Below are 25,121 nucleotides of genomic sequence, written 5' to 3'. Positions count from 1 at the left end.
TTAATTCCATGGACTCCCTAAAATGTCCTAATCCACTGGCCAGAGAAGCCAGTCAACAGGCCAGAGAACAGATTGTTCACACAATCCAGCTCTATTTGACTGTCACACTGCAAGCCACCTCTGGAGCTTGAAAAGTAGAGATGGAAAATCTATTTAAAAACCCGAGACCCACCAGGTAGTTTCTGCGGTCTCACTTCCCATGTGAACTTCAACTCCTAATCACCTCCCCAGAGGAAGCTTGGGAGATTTTACAGTTCTCTAACATCCTAATAAAAGCTGGAGCTTAATAATTTCAAAGTACTATAAAAATCCCTAAATTCCTAAACAGCTACTTAAATTAAAATGTACTTTCTGAATCCCTGCCATTTGCTTAGCTAGTTCCAGGCAGAAGAAATTAGAGATTGAGTGTGAAGGGGGTCTCTGAGATGAAGAAACACTCACGCTGGGTGTCGAGATGTGGCAAATTAAACAGGGATGGAGAACACAGTGAAACACAGTAGTACAGTTAGCACTTGGGTAAGCGAAGGGCAGGCAGGCTAATTGCTTCCACTCTGGACTCACTCCTGCATCTTAAAGATGAGAACGGAGCAGGGGCTGGAGGTGGGGGAGGCAGGGAAGTAGGGGAGGGTCAGAGCGCAGACTCCTAGATCCACAGTCTGCTCTTTACACTGGTCAGTTTCACAAACTACAAAAATTAGATCAACAACCCAAATCTAGCTGTCTAAAGTCTTGAGAAGTTTGAGCTTTTTTTTTTTTCTTACCCACTGTTGGTCCAACAAACTCTTTTCTTATAGTCCAGGTGCTTAGGTTTTGTTTACATTTTCTGTAATTTCAAAGCAAGAACAAAGGAAAGAATTATTGGTCATTTAATCTCCCAGAGTTTCACTTTACAACCCAGTGACCATATCAGTCACTATTGAATTTTTTTTCAGAGCCAAGGGCCGGGGCCCCCATTCAGGTCCTTCCTCCAGCCCTCTTTTACTTGTTCCCTCATGCCCTCTTGTCCTTCTCTTATTCCCACCACAGGCAATCCTTCTCTTCCAGGTTTTAGTGGAGCTCAACACCATGAAAAGTACAAAGGAAAGGGAATTTTTGCTTTAAGAAAAATAGCCCTGCCCCTTTCTCCATTTTTACATCAAAAGACATTAAAAGCCATTCTCTTCTACATTTGGAGAACTGCTGGTTCTCTGGGAAGGGGAACAAAGGTGGGTAGTTACGAGGTAACGTCCCTGAGCATCAGGCACTCGGTGTTCACAGAAGAGATTTGATGCAAGGGGGTCCACGTAGGAGGGGCTTTTGAATTTTTGAGCATCGGTCCGGTGATCTTCAGGATGCTGCCTGAAGTGGTGGTCCCCAACTTGGTCATTTCTTAGAAAATGAAGTAATCAGAAAAGGTCAAGTTTAGTGTCTTATTATGCCAGAATTGTACATAATAAACACAAACTGTTAATGTGTACCTGTGTCTTCTTGTGTTTAGGTGAGGATCCTGACGCATAAAACTCGGTTAATAATTTCAACTGAAAAACCCTAAGCGTCAAAGGACATTCTTTTGAAGACTTTTTTCATACCAACTATCATGGGCAAGAAAGTGGCCATCGTGGGAGCTGGAGTAAGTGGCTTGGCCGCAATACGGTGCTGTCTGGAGGAAGGGCTGGACCCCATCTGCTTTGAAAGGAGCAACGATGTTGGAGGGCTATGGAATTTCTCGGTAAGTGGTACATCTCTAGGACACGAGAGGTAGAAAGACGGTTTCTGTTGCAAATCACACCAGATCGGTTCTCTTTCGCACCTAAAAGCCATATTGCAAAAGCCCCAGGTATGGAAAGGTAAGTCTTATTTCTCCTATCACACTATCATTTTATTAATATTACTAACACATAATATTGGTTCACTCAATACTACTTCATACCAACAGGGCTGAACTTAGTGAACCTTAATGGATGTCCTCAAAGAAAGCCAATAAGTTTGTGATGTGGTCCTAGTCTCTAACCCATCAACAATGTCATGACCTATCTGGTAGAGTCCTATTCTCCAAGCTGATGGAGAGCTAATGTTAGTAATTAGCTAAAAATAATACGCAGACACCTTCTTGCAAAGATGCTTGCAGAGACTCTGTCCTTTATTCCTCTTAAATACCAACAAAAACATTTTAAAATACCTGAACTAGAATTGAATTCTGAGTTCGGTTTCCAACTCAGATTTTCTAAGCAGATAGATCTCAGGCAGCTAACTGACTACCACACTTGAGCTCAAGAACTCATCTGTCAAATAGAGAGATTGGAAATTAGGTTGCCTCTAATGTGCCTTGCAATGCAAAAGGGAATAATTTAATGACTGACTTTGTCTCTCTAGGCAGTTATAAGTTATTATAAATCATCTAATAACAATGTGTGGTTTTTAGATTGTCAATTCTAAATCTGAAGAGAAAAATTATAATCTTTGCTATCAAGTTTTAAGAAACACTATAGTCATGAAATGTTTGTTATAAATATAACATTTAAGTTTCCAAAGCCAGTTCCAGCTTTCCTGTCTTGAATTTTCCGGTCAATATGATTCCACGTAAATGTATCTGTGACACTCTAACCATCATCCTCTATCTTGGTCTCAGTTTTTGCCCACCTGAAAAAAATTTCCCTGATAGGGAATTTAGTACTAATTTAAGATAGCTCTGTATTTATCTCACGAGATTTTTCTGTAGTTTTTGGTCCTGTTAAATGAAATATGTAGTCATAGATTTTTATCTTCAACTCTAGAAAAATAGTTTTTAAAGAATTCCATTTTCTTTATATTTCCCCAGACAAGTGTTACCAGCTTAAATTAAATCATAATATAACTGTCTACAATCTCATCAATAAGAGTTGAATGCTACATGAACATTGAATGTGTCTGGTTTTTGCTAGCAAGTAGGATGATATAATCATTACATTCTAGTGGCTTCTAGTCTACTGATGAAGGGTGTCATAACTTAAGTCCACAATCCCTTGATATCAAATAAGCAAGAACTCATTTGGTAGCAAAACCTTTCATGAGGCAATGATGAGAGTAGTCTAACCATGATAAAACCAGTCTGGAGGAACTGAGTATAGTGTAAAAGACACTTTATCTATCAGACTATTAAAACAGTGAACCTCAAGAAACTGAGATTTCTGCAGGATCTCAAGTTGAGAGAAGAAATTCCTGGGCCATTCAGGGAGAAATCTCTTCTCTAGAAGAAAGAGATTTACATAAAGACTTACAGAGATGATGTGTCAGTGATGGGTGGGACCATGCCTTGATCTGGACTCCTTAAATGTGTGTATCATTGGGCCTCTATTTAAACATCATTCTCATTTTAGGACCCTGGAGATGAACTGGAGTGGAAGGGAGACTGGATCTCTTTGTTCATTTTCCCAATGGTCACATTAAATAAATTCTCCTTTTATGGTTTTTGCTGTTAATTTGGCTATCCTAAATGACTTATTGAGGATGAATAAACAAACCTGGCTTCTTGGAACACAAACTGTGACCTGAAGTCTAGTAACAGTGAAATCAAAAACATAAGCCAAATTGTCCTATGGCTACCCCCCCCCACTTTTGTTCTATCCTGAAGAAATTTTTATCTTGTTTAATTATACGTAGCTACCCCATACCTCACTAGGAGACTATGGGTCATAACTCAATACTGTAGATATTTATAAACTATGCAGCCCTAAGTATCTCAGACTAAAAGTTTTTAATAAGATAGCCTTTGATCCATGTCAATTCAGTGGATAAAAGCTATTGAAACCTTCATAAGTCAGGAGAAAACCCTGCAGGATGTCCTCAAAGGATGTAGATCTTTATGTAATGCAATTCCAGAGTACTGACTGCTTCATGGTCTGTGAATGGTGCCCAGTATTATGTAGGCGCCCTGGCAGTGAGCCAATGCCAGAATCATAAGAACAATCAGAAATCCACAAAAGGTCCACAGGAGGTACTGGGCCTTCTTCATCCAAGAAAGAATCTGTGCATTAGCCATTATTGCCTCCTCAGGAAGTTTATGTCAGGAGCAAAACGTGACAGACTCTGGTTATCCATGAGAAAGAATGTCTCTTTTCCCTCAGGTTATGTATATAAGCAAAATTCTATCCAGAACACCCCAAGTGGGGAGGGGGTGGTAAACACATTCAAATACGTGAAACTTTAGCTTCCCCCACTCATCCCCAATCCTTCTATCTTTTCTAAGAAAAGTTGATTTTGCATGATGTATGCTCAGACAGGAATTTTGGAAAATTGTGTTATATGAGATTTCATCTTGTGAGTCCCTGCTGGGCAGAAGGTGTGGCGGAAGACAGAAACCTGATCACTCTGAACTTTTCACTGTGTGCATTTTCTAAGAAATGGAAACCAAATGGGATTTAAAGACTAGCAGACTAAATGTGAGTGAGTTTCAAGTTTCACACACTCATGCAGGACATCACGTCCTCAAACGATTTGGTTAATTTGACGATAAGAAATTTCTCTAATCTAAGTACTAATCAGGCTTGACCCTTGAACTTTGGTGCATTCAGGGTGGTACAGCTACATCTGGCCTGGTGAATATGAAGATGTTCTATAGAGAGACTTGTATCCTCAGTCTATTGGACTATAGACAATAGAAATCCAAAATGGAAGTTTCTCCCAGAAATCTCATGCTTTGAGAAGGAAAATACTGGAAGATTTTTGTCTCTCTGAAAAGAGAATTAATAGTACCGACTGCTTCTAACACGTGATAGTCCCCTTATATGATGAAACTGAGACCTAAACAATGATGGATCATTGGTGGGCAGCCCCACTTTATCCTCGACTGTTTAGATTTGCAAATCCCTGGTCCTTTATTTAAACTTTAATCTCACTTCAGGACTTGTAAGATGGACTAGAGGAGGTCACTGGCTCTCATTGTCCTTCTTCCCAATGCCCACGTTGACTAAATCTCCTTTTTCTGCCTTTTACTATGAATTTGACTGTTTCAGTTGACTTTTTGAGATCAAGTGTCTGAACTTGACTTTTGAGGGCACAAATTATAGCCCATGTTTGGTAACATGGTCATACACAGCAATACAATTTTTCTCAACAAACAAGCAGTAGATTAGCATCATTCTTGTCTGAAAAAAAAAAAGAAAACAAAAAATGTTAGAATAATCTAATCTTATTTTTTCACTCACTCATCTGCTCGACAGATACTTCCTGCGTGTATAGAGTACGGTGTTAGGCATAGTGCCAACTAATAAATACACTAGGAAACCAGTGTTAGTTTTTCTTTATTTTTAAGACTTCCATACTTGTATACAACAAAATATGATCATATCTACTTCCCATTTCCCTCCTCCAGCACCCCTGCATCCCCTTTCCAGTTCATGCCTCTTTAGAAAAGTAACCCATTAAGCCATTAGCACTGCCCATACTGTTGGTGGGGTATTCACCAGAGAAGACTGCTCAGACATGGGTTTAAGGCAATAGAATGTCAGCCAGCCAGTCTTCAACTACACTGGGAGTTTGAGATGCCAGTGTAGCCCTGAGCCTTTCTCAGGATGAGCTTTTAAGCATAAAAACCATGTTTTGGGTTGACACACTTCAGTTAACAACAACAACAACAACAAAAAAAAAAAAAAAAAAAAAAAAAAACAATTAGACAGAAGCAGAACTACAGAAGCCAAAATACAAGGTTAGGACATTTTGAGACATTTCCAGATCTATATGAATTTCAGTGGATTTGGTCTTTGTTTTAGTTTTGACAGATGGTGCTGTCTACTTGCTAAGTTTTACAATCTGAAAGATTCTTCCATCATGGAGTCAGTTTCGCTGAGGTCTTGGGACCTACTAAGGTCTGGGGCCCTGTTAGAACATGCACAATAGTATGAGGCCATTCTCTGAAACATGAGAAACCTACCAGTGGCCACAGAAATAAAATAACTCTGATGTAAGCAACTGTATACTGAGGGCAATAAGGACAATAGAAGTTGTGGATTCAAGGGTGACAGTTGGTGAGAGGAAGAAAAAGAAAGCAAGTTTAGGGAGCAACTTAGGAACTGGAGTTGAAGAATTGATTTACACCAACAGACATTCAAAGATAAGCAAAGATGAAATACGAGAGGCAATAAAGGCAGACTAACAGAAACACAGAGAACATTCTGGAATGTGCCTCTGGCCTTGTCCTTAAGACATTTATGATCTAAAGCAAAAGAGGGGAGAAGTTGAAGCTCCAGAGAGAACAGCAATGTGTTGATAACGCACCCACAGCCCTTGGACGCTACTTCTAGGAAATGATCCCTCATGCTGAGGCTGGGTTGGGTCCTAATTCCCTCCTGACGGCTTCAAACCACCTCCCATATTGAAATAATGAAAAGGCAAGCTTTTAGAAGCAGCTGTCTGTTGCTAAATATTTCCCCCTATTTGAAGAACAGAGTCTGAAGACAACTCCATGTTTTCATGTTTGAGTTAAGCGAGAATCAAGAGGTGGGCGCTGGAGAACACATGGACTTATTCAATCTGAAAATAATCCCAGGCCATATCACCTCTTTTTCCAGAGCAGAGTCTTATATTTTTAAGCAGGCCCTGGTCCACAACTAAGTCCTTCCTCCCCTCAATAGGCAGCTGAGAAATCTCCTTCCCTCCTCGCCTCACAGTTGGCAGCACTCTGGGTGAACAGCAGGGGCTTGGACCCCAGAGCCTGTCAGACAGGAACCTTCACCCTTTCTCTGACCTCCACAAATATTTACAAGCAAGTATTTTAAAAGATTTTAAAAATTTCAAACCTCTAAACTTATGAGAACTGTGGCAACCATGGGTAAAGAAAAGAAACGTTCTCAACTTGAAAGGAGACACTGAGGCCTCAGGCTGAATGTCCCTCCCAGAGATACAGAACTCAAGATTCTTTCTAGATCTTTCCATCTTTGTCTTCCAGAGGCTAGCCAGGGTGAGAGAGAGAGGGGTGGGTATCTTAAATCCAGCAACATGACACTGTGTCCCTCTCCTCTGTTACATAAGAATTCCTTTCCTCAGGCCTTGGGAACGTACAGGCTGCCAGCTTTGAAATCTGTTTTCAAGGCAGCATCCTGTGCACACTTTTATCCTGTCCACACAAGAGAGGAAATGTTTATTTTCAATTTAGCTTCCGACTGTTTCTCACCAAGAAACCACTTTTCAGTTACACCATGGCTTTAAAATTGAATGCCAAGGAGTGATACATGTTCTAAGTCCTGCGGTTTTCCTGTGTGTGGGGTTGTGGTTGGGGGAGTGAGTGGTGTGTGTGCTGTATGTATGTGGTATGTGTGTGGTATATGTGTGTGGTGTGTGTGGAAGTGTGTATGGTGAATGTGTGTGTGTGATGTGTGGTATGTGTGTGTGTGTGATATGTGTGTGGTATGTTTGTATGTGTGTGTGTATGTTGCTTGTGTGTGTGATATGTGTTTGTGTGTGTGGTGTGTGTGTGTGGTATTATATGTGTGTGTGTATGATGTGTGGATGTGTGGATGTGATATGTGTGTGGTATATTTGTGTATGTGTGTGTAGTGCTTGTATGTGTGATGTGTGTTTGTGTAGTGTGTGTGTAGAGTGAATCCCACAGTTGATGAGTTAAAGGACCCTCAAGCACATAGTTCATTTACAGCAGAGCAGAGTTTCCCAAACTGAAACCAGCCACACTATATCACTGTGCAAATTCTTAGAAATGCAAATTCTTAGACCATGCACCCAAGGCAGGAATCCATGATTTTAGAAATGAACTGGATTCTCCAGTTTGGGGGTGGGAGGTTCTGGTGATCCTGATTGTATCAAAGTGGATAAACTACTTTGGATAAGAGTGTGGGCTTTGTCCCCAGTGGAAAGAGTGCTGACATCCATGTAGGAGCCAGGTGAGAGAAAAGCCACAACACTGCTTGGACTTTCAAATCCTTGCTGGCTTTTTAAGGTGAGCATGATAGCCAAACCAGTGACAACACAAGATTGGAGAATGCTGAGAGACTACAGAAGAGCTAACGCTAGGTTACTGGGTGAGGATGGTTACTGTAGAAATGGATCAGTTCTATGCAGTCCTATGTAAAGGGCTTCCTATTCTATATCTGAAAAAAAAGACTATGCTCTTCATACATTTTTTATTGAAAAAAAATCAGGCAGTACATTCTGATTATGGTTTCCTTCCCCCCAACTCCTCTCAAATCCTTTGCAACCTCTTTCTTTCTTCCTTCCTTCCTTGCTTTCTTTCTTTCTTTTGTTCCTTTGTTCTTTCTTCCTCTTTTAAAAGAACACTGGCAAAAAAAAAAATATCAGGTTAAAAAAAAGAAGAAGCAAACACATAAACACAAACAAAATGCATAAAAACACAAAATTAGAAACCATAATAAAGGCAAAAGACAGGAAAGGTAGATAAACAGACAGACAGACGGATTGATTCATCTACCAAAAAAAAATCGAGTTTTTTGTGTTGGCTATCTACTAGTTGGCATGAGGAATGCTAGTATTACGGTTAGTATACCAATGAGATGCCATTGAAGAAAAGTAATAAATAAGAACCCTTAATTTTTAATACTAAAAGAGTTTTGATCAACCAAGATTTGAATATTCTCAGAAAAGAGCACCTCTCTCGGCGTGTTTTCACAGTTTTGTTATTATTCCTAGAGCCGCGCAGAGGAAGGAAGGGCCAGCATTTACCAGTCGGTCTTCACCAACTCTTCCAAAGAAATGATGTGTTTTCCAGACTTCCCCTATCCTGATGATTTCCCGAACTACATGCACCACAGCAAACTCCAGGAATACATCACGTCATTCGCTCAGAAGAAGGGTCTTCTGAGATACATACAGTTTGAGGTAAGACCTGCACCCAGAACCACTAGTATTATATGAGTGTCAGAGAAGATGGAAGGATAGAACACCAAGCATGGGTGTACCACCTGTTTTGAGCCTCACCAGTCAGTAGTTCTGTTGGCTATAAAGCATTTATGCACTCACAGCACCACCCCCTGCAATTCTCTGGAATGTCTGAAACACATTAGATCCTAAGGTTCTTAGCTCCATTGGTTCTCAACCTTCCTAATGCTGTGACCTTTAATATAGTTCTTCATGATGTGGTGATCCCCAGTCATAAAAGTATGTGTGTTGCTACTTCATAACTGTAATTTTGCAACTGGTATGAATCATAATGTAAATATCTGACTTGCAGGATATCTGATCTGTGATTCCCCCAAAGGGGGCTGAGAACCACTGCTTTAGAAGATGCTGGAGACAGATAACCTATCACAGACAAATTCCCACCCTCCTTGTCTCAAGCTTGGAAAATAATCCAAAGTTCTCTAGTCTATATTTAGACTCCTGTGAGTTCAATATCTATGAGTTAGACATTGTCCAAGTAAAGGTAACATTTGTTAGATCTTGGCATACGTTTTGGTCTACTGTATTGGGTTCTTATAGCTCTACATCCCTTATGCAGCCCAATCCCTCCCGCCCTACAACACTAGGTAGGTGAGACAAAGGTTAGAGGGGAAAGGGGAAGTAGATCTTTTTAGTCAACTTCCTGATGATTAGGAGCATTGAGTTCCTTGGGGCAAGTCCAATCTTCTTGGTCAGGATATCCAATTTATTCTCCCCCTCTCTTTGCTCATGACCTCTTGACAGACTGCAACAACAGCAACCAGGGGCAGCAAAGGGAGCAGCCAGGGAAATAGCAGCCTCCCCAGGCTCTCTCAGGGATCTCACATTCATACACCATCTGTCCTTGTAAACTATCTCCAGCTGGCAAAAAAAAATCACACCCCTCCTAGAGCACAAGACAATCGCAGTCAGCAGCTGTAGACCATCAGAAGCAGCGCCATCTCCCATCCCATACCTGGGATTAAAACAAAAACATATGCACATAACATAACTGGGTTTTTTTTTTAAAGAAACCAAAATTATCACTACAGTAAGAAATTATGACATTATGAAAAAAAAAAAGGAACATCTTACATGACCCCTATCCTTTACCCACTTAAGCCATTATATTGTTTCTTAATGAGTCTTAGAAGTTTTATGAAGATCTCAGAAGATGGAAAAACCTCCCATGCTCATGGATTGGCAGGATCAACATTGTAAAAATGGCTATTTTACCAAAAGCAATCTACAGATTCAATGCAATCCCCATCAAAATTCCAACTCAATTCTTCAACGAATTGGAAAGGGCAATCTGCAAATTCATCTGCAACAACAAAAAACCTAGGATAGCAAAAACTCTTCTCAAGGAGAAAAGAACCTCTGGAGGAATCACCATGCCTGACCTAAAGCTGTACTACAGAGCAATTGTGATAAAAACTGCATGGTACTGGTATAACGACAGACAAGTAGACCAATGGAACAGAATTGAAGACCCTGAGATCAACCCACATACCTATGGTCACTTGATCTTTGACAAGGGAGCAAAAACCATCCAGTGGAAAAAAGACAGCATTTTCAACAAATGGTGCTGGCACAACTGGCAGTTATCATGTAGAAGAATGCGAATTGATCCATTCCTATCTCCTTGTACCAAGGTCAAATCTAAGTGGATTAAGGAACTCCACATAAAACCAGAGACACTGAAACTTATAGAGGAGAAAGTAGGGAAAAGCCTCGAAGATATGGGTACAGGGGAAAAATTCCTGAATAGAACAGCAAAGGCTTGTGCTGTAAGATCGAGAATCGATAAATGGGACCTCATAAAGTTGCAAAGCTTCTGCAAGGCAAAAGACACCGTCAATAAGACAAAAAGACCACCAACAGATTGGGAAAGGATCTTTACCTATCCTAAGTCAGATAGGGGACTAATATCCAATATATATAAGGAACTCAAGAAGGTGGACTCCAGAAAATCAAATAACCCCGTTAAAAAATGGGGCTCAGAACTGAACAAAGAATTCTCACCTGAGGAATACCGAATGGCAGAGAAGCACCTGAAAAAATGTTCAACATCCTTAATCATCAGGGAAATGCAAATCAAAACAACCCTGAAATTCCACCTCACACCAGTCAGAATGGCTAAGATCAAAAATTCAGGTGACAGCAGATGCTGGCGAGGATGTGGAGAAAGAGGAACACTCCTTCATTGTTGGTGGGATTGCAAGCTGGTACAACCACTCTGGAAATCAGTTTGGCGGTTCCTCAGAAAATTGGACATAATACTACCAGAGGATCCAGCAATACCTCTCCTGGGCATATATCCTGAAGATGTTCCAACCGGTAAGAAGGACACATGCTCCACTATGTTCATAGCAGCCTTATTTATAATAGCCAGAAGCTGGAAAGAACCCAAATGCCCCTCAACAGAGGAATGGATACAGAAAATGTGGTACATTTACACAATGGAGTACTACTCAGCTATTAAAAGGAATGAATTTATGAAATTCCTAGGCAAATGGATGGATCTGGAGGGCATCATTCTGAGTGAGGTAACATATTCACAAAGGAACTCACACAATATGTACTCACTGATAAGTGGATATTAGCCCAAAAACTTAGGATACCCAAGATATAAGATACAATTTGTTAAACGCATGAAACTCAAGAAGAACAAAGACCAAAGTGTGGACACTGTGCCCCTTCTTGGAATTGGGAACAAAACACCCATGGAAAGAGTTACAGAGATAAAGTTTGGAGCTGTGAAGAAAGGTTGGACCATCTAAAGACTGCCATATCCAGGGATCCATCCCATAATCAGCTTCCAAACGCTGACACCATTGCATACACTAGCAAGATTTTGCTGAAAGGACCCAGATATAGCTGTCTCTTGTGAGACAATGCCGGGGCCTAGCAAACACAGAAGTGGATGCTCACAGTCAGCTATTGGATGGATCACAGGGCCCCCAATGGAGGAGCTAGAGAAAGTACCCAAGGAGCTAAAGGGAACTGCAACCCCATAGGTGGATCATTATTATGAACTAACCAGTACCCCAGAGCTCTTGTCTCTAGCTGCATTTGTATCAAAAGATGGCCTAGTAGGCCATCACTGGAAAGAGAGGCCCATTGGACTTGCCAACTTTATATGCCCCAGTACAGGGGAATGCCAGGGCCAAGGGGTGGGGGGTGGGTGGGTGGGGGACTGGGGGGGGAGTGTATTGGGGACTTTTTGGATAGCATTGGAAATGTAATTGAGGAAATTACCTAAAAAAAAAAAAAGAAGTTTTAGGAAGTACAGTCATTATTTCTGTAACTGGCAGTAATGTTCTATATTTGATAACCCTGTCTTAGTTAGTATTAAATAAAAGGTTCACACAGGCATATAATGAAGGAAACATTCAATAAAATTATGACTTAAGGCTGTATTTGCATAATTATTTTCCTTCGAGTAGTTCCAGATATATAGTTAAAATTACATTTTCCAGCTAACATTTTTGAAACTTTTTAATGGGAAAATGAGCAAGGTTTATTGGGAAGCACAGAAACAGCTTCCTGAAGCTGGAGAGGACTCACAACAGAGTTTCTCCAGATGTTCTTTCATTATTACATTTATCTACTCAGTCCATTTATTCAGTCAGTCATTCATTCATTCGTGGAACTACAAATGCCATAGACTGGCTTTGATTTATGGTGATACTTACCAACATTAATCAAGCTCCTGATACGTGCTTATATCATGCTATTGTATATGGAAAGGAAGGAAAGAAGGGGAGAGGGAGGGAAGGAGGGAAAGAGGAAGGAAGGAAGGAAGGAAGGAAGGAAGGAAGGAAGGAAGGAAGGAAGGAAGGAAGGAAGGGGAGGAAGGAAGGGGAGGAAGGGAAGGAAGAGAAGGAGGGAGGGAGGGAGGGAGGGAGGGAGGGAGGGAAGGAAAGAGAGAGGGAACTAGGAAGGGTCTGGAGGGATAGCCCAGTACTCTTATAGAAGACCTCAGTTCTATTTCCACCGCTGCATCAATCAGCTTAAAACCACCCTCATTCCAGTGCCTCTGAGCTCCACAGACACCCACACATACCCCAACCATACACAGGGCAAGGCAGAAGACTAGAGGGATGGAGAGAGGGAGGGAGAGTGGAAGAGAACTAGCTGTAAAATAAATCTTTTTACAGAGGAAAAAAATAATCTTAATATCTTCAAGAAGCCTATAATTTAAATGAAGATCAAAATTCATATTCAGAGAGTAACAAACATAACAGTCACACAGAATGTAAATAAAAAGGAAGACTTTTTAAAACTGTCAATCATGTTTTAATTTTTTTATATCATAAAAAAATAATACTATGAAAGTTGTAGGGCAAGTCAATATGTTGGGAAAGAAGGAGAGGAAAATGTATTTGAAAAATGTTTTAGGTAAGGGGATGGCATGAAGACAACTAAAAGAAAGCCGCTCTGCTTACCTGGAGATCACTTGACAGAGCTGACAGAGAAGGAAGTATGCCTGTTATGACTAGGGTGAACCACGGAGATCCATATTCTGTAGCTTTAAAAATTGAGGATTATTTACAGCCATATAAATAATGACTGAGGTATGTGCAAATGGAGCTGGTCTGATGGTGCTAAATGACAGTCATAAAAGACAGCTTCATGCTTCTTACACCATCAAGAAAGAAATAGAAGGACACCAGAAAAAAATTAGCAGTCGCTGTCCCAGGGGAGTCTGTAGAAACAGCAGAAGGTTAAAAACAAACAAGGGCATAATTACTCAAACTTTTGATCATAGGCTTAGATATAAGAAATTATATGGGCGTCCTCAGTGGTAGAGTGTGTACCTAGCACATGTGAGCCCTATGCTCAATCACCAAATGAGACTGTGATGTATCAGAAATAACTTTGAGGCAGAAACACAGAATCAATGCAGTCCTGTCAGAAGAGTACTCCTATAAGCAGAATGAAGCATTCCAAGTAGCAAGTGGGTATAAACTCTTGAAGCAGTCTTCATGGTTTTATAAGACTTTGAAGCAATGCAGCATTTGAGGTCATGGAATGAATAAAAGCAATACTGTGACTCTGAGATCAATTATTATGCAGACATGAAGCTTAGGTAACAGGGTGATTAGTTTCATTATTCTAAGAGCTGGGAAAATCAAATATAGGTAGGGAGAAAATGGAGGTAGGTCAGTTATTAATATGCTTCAATAGAGGCAGCACTATGGTTTTGCAGTTGGAAAGCTAGACTAGATAGCAGAGGAGGAACAGGCTCAAAATATGTATAGGCATATGTGCTGTGGAAGCTGCTCGTGTTTCTGAAGAGAATCTGAACAGAGAACAGAAGAGACCTAGGGTCAAACGTTGAGACACAGCTGTATTTACTGAGTGGGTAGAAGATGAGGTCAGCGGAGGAGAAAGTGGGGTCACTGTCAAGCAGCTGTAAGCAAATGACATAAGTTTGCTATACTCATAAAAATGCCCGAGCATTATTTATTCCACATCACCAGATGTTCAACACTAAGTAAACCCTCAGAAGTAGTTTTCTGTGCAAGATTTGAAGATTCACTAAGAATATGCTCTGACCCTCATATTGGTGCCTTTTTATATATTTTTCAATGACTGGGTCATCTTATATCATTATTTCCTCCATAGGAAAATACTGCAAGACAGAAAGGAAGAATTCCACAAATAGAAGGAATTCTTTTTTTCTCGTTTTCTTTCAGACCCTGGTTTCTAGTATAAAGAAATGTTCTAGCTTCTTGACCACTGGCCAGTGGGTCGTTGTTACTGAAAAGGAAGGCAAGCAAGAATCTGCGCTCTTTGATGCTGTGATGATCTGTTCAGGACATCACGTGTACCCCAACATGCCAACTGACTCTTTTCCCGGTAAGCTTGAGATACATAATTGGAGGATTTATGGGCAAATATCTAGTGTTGAAGCATATCTTTGCACAATAATTATGTTTGAATTACCAGAAAAGCCAAAAGAAAATATGTTTATATATGATCATATGAAAAATACAATAACTTATTCCCTAATTCCTGAAGTTCAAAGACTTTACACAGTTCTTATGTCACTGGGTCATGCAAATATATGTCCTAACACACATGGGGTCTCTGAACACTCATATCCAAAAATGTGGGATTCTGCCAGACAAATAAAGTATGATTCTTATTTCATTTTCATTTACAATTTACAAGTAAATTTTAAGAATCTCAGTGTTGTGTGTGAGTACATGAAAGAATGTATGTACATGAATGTGTATTGTGTGCATGAGTGTGAGTGTGTGTGTGAGTAGTAATTGTTGTAGTGCTTGTGATTTTGGTTGTAACAGCAGCAGCAGCACATTCAGTTGATGACTTAGTTCAATTTTCTATTGCTATGATACAACATTGACCAAAACCACCTCAAGAAGTAAATGGTTTACTTCAGTATGCAGTTTATAGTCCTCTGTGGAGTGAAATGAAGGCAGAAACTCGAGGAAGGAACCTGGAGGCAAGAACTAAAACAGAGGTCATGGAGGAATACTGTTTATTGGCTTGCTCCTCATAGCTCACTCAGCTTGTTTTTTCTATGCAGTCCAGAACCACTTGCCTTGAGGTGTCACTGCCCCCTGTGGGCTGGGCCCTTGCACATCAATCATTAATCAAGAAAATGTTCCATGAGTTTGCCTACAGTCCAATCTGGGGAAGGCATTTTTTTCAACTGAAACTTGCTCTTCCCATATGATCCTAGCTCAAATTCAGTTCACAAAAAAAGGAGGAGGAGGAGGAGGAGAAAGAGAGAAGAAACAAACCTAACCTAACCATAACAGTTGCCATCCAAGAATATGACAAAGATAAAAGAAAATAAATACACACAAAATCTTCCTGCCCTCTCTCCCATTTTTTCCTTTCTTTGCTCCATTATTCTTCCATTCCTCCCTGCCTCCCTCCCTCCTTTCTTCCTTCCTTCCTTTTTTGCCAAAGTAATAGTAGTTCATGAAGACTAGGTTAATATATTAATAGGCAGCATGTTTTATGGCTCTGTATGGCCAGACCAAACTCCTTATTGCCATTAAGTTCTTTGTCCAAATTTCTTTTTTCTTTTTTTTTAAAAACATGGATTCTTGGGATCAATGTAGGTCCCCATGCTTGCAAGGCAAGCACTTTTCTTACAAGGTGAACACATATAGCAATTTGTCATTCTGAGTAAATTGCTAAACAGACTAAGCATTAAGCAAATGCAATAGCCATTAGGTAGTATTTAATAAATTATTGTTTTTATTGTTGTTGTTATTATGTATTATTAAAATGGAAATCATAACATTTTAAAAATTTTAAGATCCTCAGAAATAATTATTTGGGGGTTTTATTGGCAACACTCACTAAGTAGATAAGTGCATTTCAATTATGGGAATATTTTTTTAATGTGTGAAAAACTGAGTCTTCAAATTTTTGAAAATTAACTTAGGTCTAGAGCACTTTCGAGGCAAGTGCCTACACAGCCGGGATTACAAGGGCCCAGGAGCCTTCCAGGGGAAGAAAGTCCTTGTGATTGGCCTGGGAAACTCAGCATCCGACATTGCTGTTGAGCTCAGTCGTCTGGCTACACAGGTATGTGACATATGGGGTTTAAGAGGTAAAACTAGGATAGAAGTATGCCATTAGGTCAGCACTGGAGGCTTGGGTTTCCAGGCAATTGCCTATTTCATGAGACCTTTCAATCATGAGAATTTGAGTGAACCATTCACCCAGAGAGGGAAGACAGCATCTTCCTTGCTATGAAGAAGTTTGCTCTGATAAAATGAAGGCAAATGTCTGAGTGAGTATAGAAGTGAGTACATGAACATTTAATTTTTATTCTAACTGTATAGTCTAATAACTTTCAAATCATTTCAGTTCTCAGTCAGCCTCCATCTTTAATTGTTTAACAACATTTCTTCCCACCTACCATGTGAAAGACTCCACCTACATACTAGTAAAAGATTTACTTACCACTACAGCTCTGGAGCACCACATGATCTGGCTTTTGCCATCATCCATTCACTCACTCATTCAAAAGCAAGGACTCAGCAAATGCCTGGCACTATTGTGTGTCAGATCTCTGTTAAGCTAAAATTACAGATATGGGTTAGACTAGATCGTGACCTTAATGAACATCAGTGGGTGGGGGTGAGGCATCAGGTGCAGAAGCCATCTACAAAGAAGTGCTGAGTCTTCCCGTGGAATTAGGTGTTGCAGCAACACCTCCAAGCACTGAGTTCTGACTTAACCTGAGCTGAGTCAAGGAAAATTTCCATAGGACTAGTAGTTGCTAAAACTAGTAGATCCTGAGGTAGCTCAGCATGTTTTTAAGCAAGCAGATACTAAGTGAGCTAACTCCTAAATACACATAAAGTTTTGGTTGTTGGGATATATGTGTGCATGTGTGTGTGTGTGTGTGTGTGTGTGTGTGTGTATGAATAGCTCTACATTATCAGAAAGATACTAACTATACCAACAATTGACCTGGCAGGTTGAGATGGCTTTCGTGTCTTGGGATGAACAGACGTCCTGTGCACATGTGCAGGGAAGACTAGAAAAGGGGAGGAGGGACAGAGACCAGCATTAAGTCTGTAGCATCCCTTCAATTTAATACCAGCTACCTATTTGCCTCCATTTCCCCAATTCAGCCCAACCTCTTCTACCATCCATTGCTGCTAGAGCTAACAGAGTTAACTAGTCTCTACCTAACTGGCCATCTTACTCTATGAGCACATAAAAATTAAAATAACCACAGCTGGCTATAGAGTCTTCTTATACCAAGTGTTGTGCTTATAGGTCTTTGAACAGTTCTAAATCAGTCTTTTGGAGTCACGAGAAAGGACTCTTGCCTCCGCTTAGATGCAAATGTGGCATGTTCATCTAGACTCATTTCTTAGAAAGTGTTCCTAAATGGATACTGAAGGGAACATATAGATATGCCTCTAGAAAACTGTGTCATGTTTACTCATTTGTCACAGAAGAATACTGAGATCTGTATTGCCTCTCTCTACCAGGTCATCATCAGCACCAGAAGCGGTTCCTGGATCATGAGTCGAGTTTGGGATGATGGGTATCCTTGGGATATGGTATATGTTACCCGATTCGCATCCTTCCTCCGGAATATCCTTCCTTCTTTTGTCTCTGACTGGTTTTATGTCAAGAAGATGAACACATGGTTTAAGCATGAGAACTACGGCCTGATGCCTTTAAATGGGTATGATAAATAATACATATTTTCCATCCAATCTAGGAGCACACTGGTTTGGGTTGTTTACTTCTGCCCGGTTCCTCCTTTAGTTATCTCATTGAGTCTAATGGGATTAAATTAAGAATTTCTCAGGTGACAGAGTCCAAACCACAGATCATGTGCAGGCTAGAGATTAGTGGAGAAATGTATGTGGGTATGTAAAGTAGGGGTGGATTAGGTAAACAGATCATCCTGATAAACAGAATCCATTAAGCTGCAACCGCCCAGAACTTAAAGAACTAAACAAACTGGAACTGGATTCTCTTTTAAATATATCATATTTATAACTAAGTGAGGACACTAATAACAACATCCCCTTCTGAAGATAGTAATATTTAGAAAGATAAATGTACTTTTATGACTTACTTTGTAAATTATAGAGACTTAGAAATGTGTTCATCTTGGTCTCAGATCACCTAATGTGCCTTTAAGGACTATCTACCAAAGTACTGTCGGTCAAGTAGGAGACTTAGAATAAGAGTGAGCGCTCCCTCCCATGTCCTGCATGCTTCGAAAGACTGTCAGGAGGCAGGGAATGTGGAAAGCAATGCTGTTCACTAAAACTGATGTGACCTGTAAAATTAATACGATCCAATTATTTACTTCTTTTGCAGATAGTGCTCAATACACCCTAATTAGGGAAGCATTGTAGATAAAAAAAAATCAGTACAGTTGAATATTTGGTGGATAAGAAATGTTTCACAGTCAGATTTTCCCTTCTAGGGGAAAGTGAAGAGGAATTGTAAATCAGAATACCAAATGCCAGGTTTAAAGAGTTAGAGTCTCCTTCCAAGGTACTTATCCTACCCACACTTAAAAACTGCTCTGACTCTCGAGAAACAGTAATGTTGTTTAATATACTTAGAGTTTTGTTTAACATAAAGTTCCAAAATTTGATCTGATCAAAAATGGTTTTATCTTACAAGAGTAACTACAAATTGCACAGGGGTTTTATCACTTAGGAAAAAAAAAATGTTTTGGAAAACCACTCCTTCTCAGAACTAAACTCCCTCCTTGAAAGGGTTCCAGGGCCCTAAATTGCAGCTGACACCTTTTTGTTCCTCCCTGGGTTGAGAAGAAAAGAAAGAGAGAAAACAGGTATGCTGTGATCTACTTGTTAGCTACCTTATAAGGCAAAGGGAAAGGGGACAGAGTTACAGAGGGAAATGACAGTGTAGAAATACAAAAATAAACACCAATACAAACAAAAATTTAAAAAAAAACGAAGGTTTTATGTATGTGAGTTACTTAGAGAAAATTCCAAAATCTATAAAGGAAACTTAAGTCAACATGAAGTACATTTCATGATAATTTTTACTGCCAGAATTATTGCAAAGTACAGTATCAATGGTGATTTCTTTCCTTGTGAACACAAAGAACTTGATATAAGATGACCAAGCATGGTAGTAAGATTGGTAGGATCATCACCAATCTGATTTTGCCATACAAGGCCTCTGAGCTATAATAGTAGTTAACATGCAATGTTCTTGAAGGTGTTGGCTATTGTTTAGTAGTCAGTCATCAAGTGATAGTATCTCTGTGAGGACAATTCTGTCATTATCCCATTTATTCACCTAGAAAAAGAAATGTAGAGGAACGCCAGTTCGTAAGAGTTATAGCTGGGAATAAACCTGTGAAGTCTAACTTTAGAATCTGTATTATTTACTAGTTTATTCTATCTGGAATTGGTTTATATTCTCATCTATTTGGTGAGTCTCCGAAGACCATAAATACACACAATCTAATTTTAAGTTTTAAAGGGCAACAAGAAAATTTCAGACATCGTTTCTTAGAAATATTTACAAACTAGAAAGGAATTTCTACCTGAGAAGTACCTGTAGGGGCCCTCGTGTTGGTGCTTAACTGATCAAATCTAGATGCAATGGATGAGATGTTGAGGGAATTTCATGGAAATGACTATCATGCTTATGGTGTTTGCCTTTCACATCTACACAGCCCTCTCAGGAAAGAGCCCGTGTTCAATGATGAGCTCCCAGCCCGCATCCTGTGTGGCATGGTGTCCATCAAGCCCATCGTGACCAAGTTCACAGAGACCTCCGCTGTGTTTGAGGACGGGACCATGTTTGAGGCCATTGACTGTGTCATCTTTGCCACAGGCTATGGTTATGCCTACCCCTTCCTGGATGACTCCATCATCAAAAGCAGAAATAATGAGGTCACTTTGTACAAAGGCATCTTCCCTCCTCAACTAGAGAAACCAACCATGGCAGTGATTGGCCTGGTCCAGTCCCTGGGTGCTGCCATTCCTACAGCTGACCTCCAGGCACGCTGGGCTGCTAAAGTGTTTACAAGTATGTGGGTCACTTTATATTTCATTCACTAAGGCAATAATTGCCTGCTCTAAGCTGATTACTGTACTGAGGATCCATTGGGACCAAGACAGACATGCAATTTGACCTCATAGATGGGAGTGGAATGAGTAGAGGACATTACAGCAGACGTTTCAGGGTGTTGTGACTAGGGGAATTGGCCTGAAATTTATTCCATCTAAAACAACATAAATAAAGCCCTAACCTAATATGAGGAATCACTCTAAATGGATGAAGAACCAGAAACATTTTTAAAAAAAATAATTAAATAAAAGGCAGGGAGTGGCAAAAAATGAAGAGAGAGACAAATGCCTGAAGGGGCTTCAGAAGCCGAATCCAAGAACTTGACCTTCTGACAATGAGTTTGGGAGGGGGGTGCAAGGTTTTGTGTGAGATAAAGGAAACAGCTGGGTAGCTGCAAGGATAAGGTACAAATACTTCCGGGGCACTGGGGCTGGGGGTGACGGGCATGCTAGAGGCCTAGTGTTACCTCTGTGCCAATGTCATGAGCCTCTCACACTGTTCAAAGACTTCTTCCCTTCCCTTTCTCTACTGTAGACCACATGGTTTCAAGGGGCTACAAGAACTTTATGTGGGGAACGTATAGATTCCATGAAGAGAGGCAGTGACTTAAATATACTGATTTAATTGTTCCAATACTATTGATCATCATGATTATGAAGAGTATCTTCTTATTCAATGTCTTTTAAAAATTAAACAACATACATATAACTCTCCTAACATACTGCTGACAAAAATCTATAATTGGGGAAACTATAGAAATGAGGAAAAATGTAAATCATAGTATGAGTTTAAACTTCTGATAGATAGATAGATAGATAGATAGATAGATAGATAGATAGATATAGATATATATTAAATGTAAACACTTCTGTTTCAAAGATGCCATGAAGAATTTCAGTGTTCCATCATCAAATCTTGAATAAGGATGCTCACCTATAAAAAGCTTCCATTGTCTTTTATTCTTAAAAGTGTGACTGTGTATCCAGAGGTGGAAATTTTATGAGATTGTTGCGTACAGTTCATAAACCTGCAATAGTAACATGAAACAAAGGGCACCACTTATTCATCTGACAAACATTCATAGAATATCTGCTACATGTGGAGATCTGGCTTACCCCTTAGGTTACAACTTTAAATCAAGCAGACAAAAAAAAAAAATCTGGTCCCTCTCCTGCTAGTAAAGCACTCAACAAATACTAGCTATAGGATGCCAACACACAGAGTCAGAAGTTCACAGTGGCTGGGCGGTGTTCATGCACCTCAAATATCTTAGTAGCTTTCTTCCATTGTTACAGAGATAAGTAAATTACAGCCGGTCCCAAGTGACGATGTTTGCCAAACAAGCCACAGCTTTTCTCCCATTCCTTATTAAACACCCAGCTGAACGCTGACACTGGAATTCCTGGCCTGCCTCCTCTCATTATCTACATCACTTGCTGTGGAGTTTAGTACCAACTATTGTTCCAGATTATTACTTGAGGGATATCTTAATAGGAGGATATAGACAAGAAGTATGAACATGATTACCCCATTCCATGGCATGAGGTACAGCAGAGGTATGCTGAGAACCAGGCTCTTCGTGATGTTACATAAACACTATGAGGGTTGGGTGACTTAAGGCTACAAACATCTCTGCTGTGAGTCTTACACACAGACTAGCTTTTCTATCCCCACGCGTGCACTTATCTCTTGGGTCTCTGTATTTGTTAATTGGCATTTGTCAAATGACACCAAAGAGAGTTTTTCTTAAGGCAAAACGTTTTATTAAATAAGATCACTTTTTTTAACTTCACATAGCTAAATTGAGGTAGCCACTCAAAGACCTTTTTAGGCATTCATTTCATAAATGATGAATTCCATTCTGTGTGGTTTATAAGAGACTAATTCCGTTGTTTTTTTTTGTTTTGTTTTGTTTTGTTTTGGTTTGGTTTGGTTTTTTTTGGTGTTTCTCTCCACACACGTTTTCCAGACACATGCGTCCTGCCAACTACAAATGAAATGATGGATGACATTGATGAGAAAATGGGCAAGAAACTCAAGTGGTAATCAATTACACTTGCTAATCCAATAAATTCTAAATTTTTCTTTATGCATCAAAAACATCAATAAGTTCTTTCATGTTGCCAGCAGTAGCAGTTCGTTATTTTTTAATTCTGGTTATACCTGATCCACGTTAGGTGGGAAAACACTTTCTTCCCCTGTCAACTTGCGAGAGAGTGATTGTGCCCTCCAGGGAGCATGTGGTGAAAATGAGGTCTGCTAATAGAATTGGAAGCCAGAAGCTTCCTCTAAGTAGAACCCCTGGGTGCTGAAGCCATCCTGTATCACAAAGCACAGTATTGAAACCATAGGTCAATAGTTCTGGAAGAAACTAGCTGGCTGGAAATTCAGCAGCAGAATCTAAATCTGCTACTGATAAACAAGAGTTAAAACTTATATTCAGTTCAACTACCTTAGTATACTCTGGAAAAAAGAGGATTCACCTCCAAGTTTAATACATGTTTTCAAGTATAGCAAATAGAAAGGCCTTTATATGGCTAGATTTGAATGTAGTTTTTCAGGTTAATTAGTTCATTAAAAAATTCCTTTTAAATTACCTATCAAAATCAGTTGAAAGTATAATCAGCCACCAAATCACTGTTGGATAAGTGAATGGTTGTGTAGGAAGTTCATTTCTTCTTCCCAGCCTCCAACATAATATTCAGTCTCTGCCCCAGGGTAGATATCAGCACAAAGGTCTAGATGAGAAAAAAAAAGGGGGGGGGGAACCACAGTCCCCATTTAACCTCAGAATCCAAGTCAGAGTGCAGCTCTTAGATGTGAACACTCTTGGTGCTAATAATTCCTTTAGAAGTAAATACAAACAAAAAGGAGGGGAAAGAAAGGCTCGATCACCAGCGACATTCTGTTCTTTAAGTCACACGAGGACACACTCCGTCTGAAAGGATGATATGATTTGTCTCACTGCACTCTCCAGCATTGAAAATTATTCAAATAATCCTAACAATCTAACATTGGCAGACTGGGTGCAGTGTGCAAGAGATAGCAAATATAGCGTAAATGTTCTGTTTGCAACTATGACAATCATTTTGCTTTTCTGTCCTCAGGTTTGGCCAGAGCCACACTCTGCAGACAGATTATATCACATACATGGATGAGCTGAGCTCCTTTATAGGAGCCAAGCCTAACATACCCTGGCTCTTCTTGACTGACCCCCAGCTGGCCCTGGAAGTGTTCTTTGGCCCTTGTAGTCCATATCAGTTTCGATTGATGGGACCAGGAAAGTGGGACGGAGCTAGAAATGCCATTCTAACTCAATGGAAGCGGACAGTGAAGCCAACCAGGACAAGGGCTGTCGGCGAAGCACAAAGACCACGTCACCTTTATGACTTGCTACGAATGCTTTTCTTCCCAGTGTTCTTTCTGACTGTTTTGCTCACCTTTTATTAATAACAAAGTCTGCTGGGTGCCAGAGTCCAGCCTAAAAGTGAAATCACTAGAGTATAATACACAAACACAAGTAGGCACACATAATCACCAAGGGCCCTCCTCTCCTTCCAGCAGATGTGAAATACAACCTGAATCATTTGACTCAAAGGATAAATAAAATGGAAAATACCCAGCCTGTCTGTTTCTGATGAGAATACTTTTTAATAGGCTTTTCACATGTTGAAATAAAGTTTGGGATGTTTGAGATGAGGGGAATTGCAGGGAGTGGAATGAAAGGGAAGTTGCAAAGGCATAAACATAGACTTTCAGGCTAGACAAAATTTAATGAGCTTTGTAAGGGGAGTGTTTGCTTATGTGTTGTAGTATAGCAACCAAGGTGTTTTGCACAATATTAAATGAAGTATTTGATAGTAAATGAATATAACGAAATAGAGTTGTACCAATACAACATTGTATGTGTAGCTCCTGTAGCTTATGTGTGTGGCTCAGTGGCAGAATGCCTGCCTGGTATACACAGGACCCTGTATTTAATCCCAGGACAAGAGAAAATAGGAAAACATTCCAACTGTGAACTTCAAAACCAAGATGACCTCACTGATGAATTCCATCAATAATTTGAAAAATCAAAGATACAAATTATGAAAAAGATCAGAAATGGCAAAAGACATATTACTCTCTGATTAGTTTTATGAGACTGACATCACTCTGAAACTCAAAATCTCAAAAAAAAATTAAATCTCGATAAATATCCCTCATACACATGTACACATACAAGCGTTATTAACAAATGCAAAATAAAATTCAACAGTGTATAAAATGAACAGCATATCAAGTAAGACATTTCAGCAAGAGAATGTTAGCCTCGTGGCTAATACCCTCCACCTTACTAATAAACAAAACTAAACTAAAAATGAGAAAACCATTTGAGCTAAAGTAAGATATCTTAGGTGCAATGCCAAATGCGAAAACTCCATTAAAAATTATAAGTTAGACTCCATAATTTCAATATCCACTTGGGGAAAATAGTAAGTATGTAAGCATCTATACTAATTTTACCTTGAAAGAGGAAAATCACTGAACTCTCCAACTCAGAGCCCTCCTACCCCTCCCATCTGGAGATTGTTCCCGGAACCCTCCTGAACTTCTCACCCCAGAGTACATTCTGAACTCTCACACCAGAGTCAGACCCCCCTCTCAAATGAAAACTGTTCCGGGGACATTTCTGAGATAAGGGTTTCCTG

At 39.8% G+C, this 25,121-nt stretch overlaps 1 protein-coding gene across 2 annotated transcripts; it reads left to right on the top strand.

The window, feature by feature from the left end:
- The first annotated feature begins 955 nt into the window (after positions 1–955).
- On the top strand, positions 956–24,845 carry LOC110299846 (putative dimethylaniline monooxygenase [N-oxide-forming] 6). Of its 2 annotated transcripts, none has more exons than XM_021169747.2 (9): positions 956–1,205; positions 1,478–1,708; positions 8,614–8,802; positions 14,547–14,709; positions 16,277–16,419; positions 17,844–18,043; positions 20,033–20,388; positions 22,400–22,472; positions 23,538–24,843. In XM_021169747.2, exons 2-9 carry the CDS (start codon positions 1,577–1,579, stop codon positions 23,878–23,880), a joined length of 1,599 nt encoding a protein of 532 aa, XP_021025406.1. In that variant the 5' UTR covers positions 956–1,205; positions 1,478–1,576; the 3' UTR covers positions 23,881–24,843. The 2 variants fall into 2 exon arrangements, with proteins under 2 accessions (XP_021025406.1, XP_085698657.1); XM_085842531.1 differs by lacking the exon at positions 956–1,205 and adding an exon at positions 1,227–1,394 and having other exon boundaries at positions 23,538–24,845.
- Positions 24,846–25,121: the final 276 nt, after the last annotated feature.

This window comes from Mus caroli, unplaced genomic scaffold, assembly GCF_978045245.1.
Source record: "Mus caroli unplaced genomic scaffold, Mus_caroli_1 scaffold_1, whole genome shotgun sequence".
In the NCBI taxonomy this organism is placed as follows: domain Eukaryota; kingdom Metazoa; phylum Chordata; class Mammalia; order Rodentia; family Muridae; genus Mus; species Mus caroli.
Note: the sequence above shows the minus strand (reverse complement) of the source record. Positions and strands in the feature narration are given on the sequence as shown.

Excerpts from the sequence above, each read along its gene's own strand:
- LOC110299846 (XM_085842531.1), top strand. The coding sequence starts at position 1,577 with ATGGGCAAGAAAGTGGCCATCGTGGGAGCTGGAGTAAGTGGCTTGGCC. Across the intron at positions 14,710-16,276 it reads GCCAACTGACTCTTTTCCCG|GTCTAGAGCACTTTCGAGGC; the intron begins GTAAGCTTGAGA and ends AAATTAACTTAG. Across the intron at positions 18,044-20,032 it reads GGCCTGATGCCTTTAAATGG|CCCTCTCAGGAAAGAGCCCG; the intron begins GTATGATAAATA and ends ACATCTACACAG.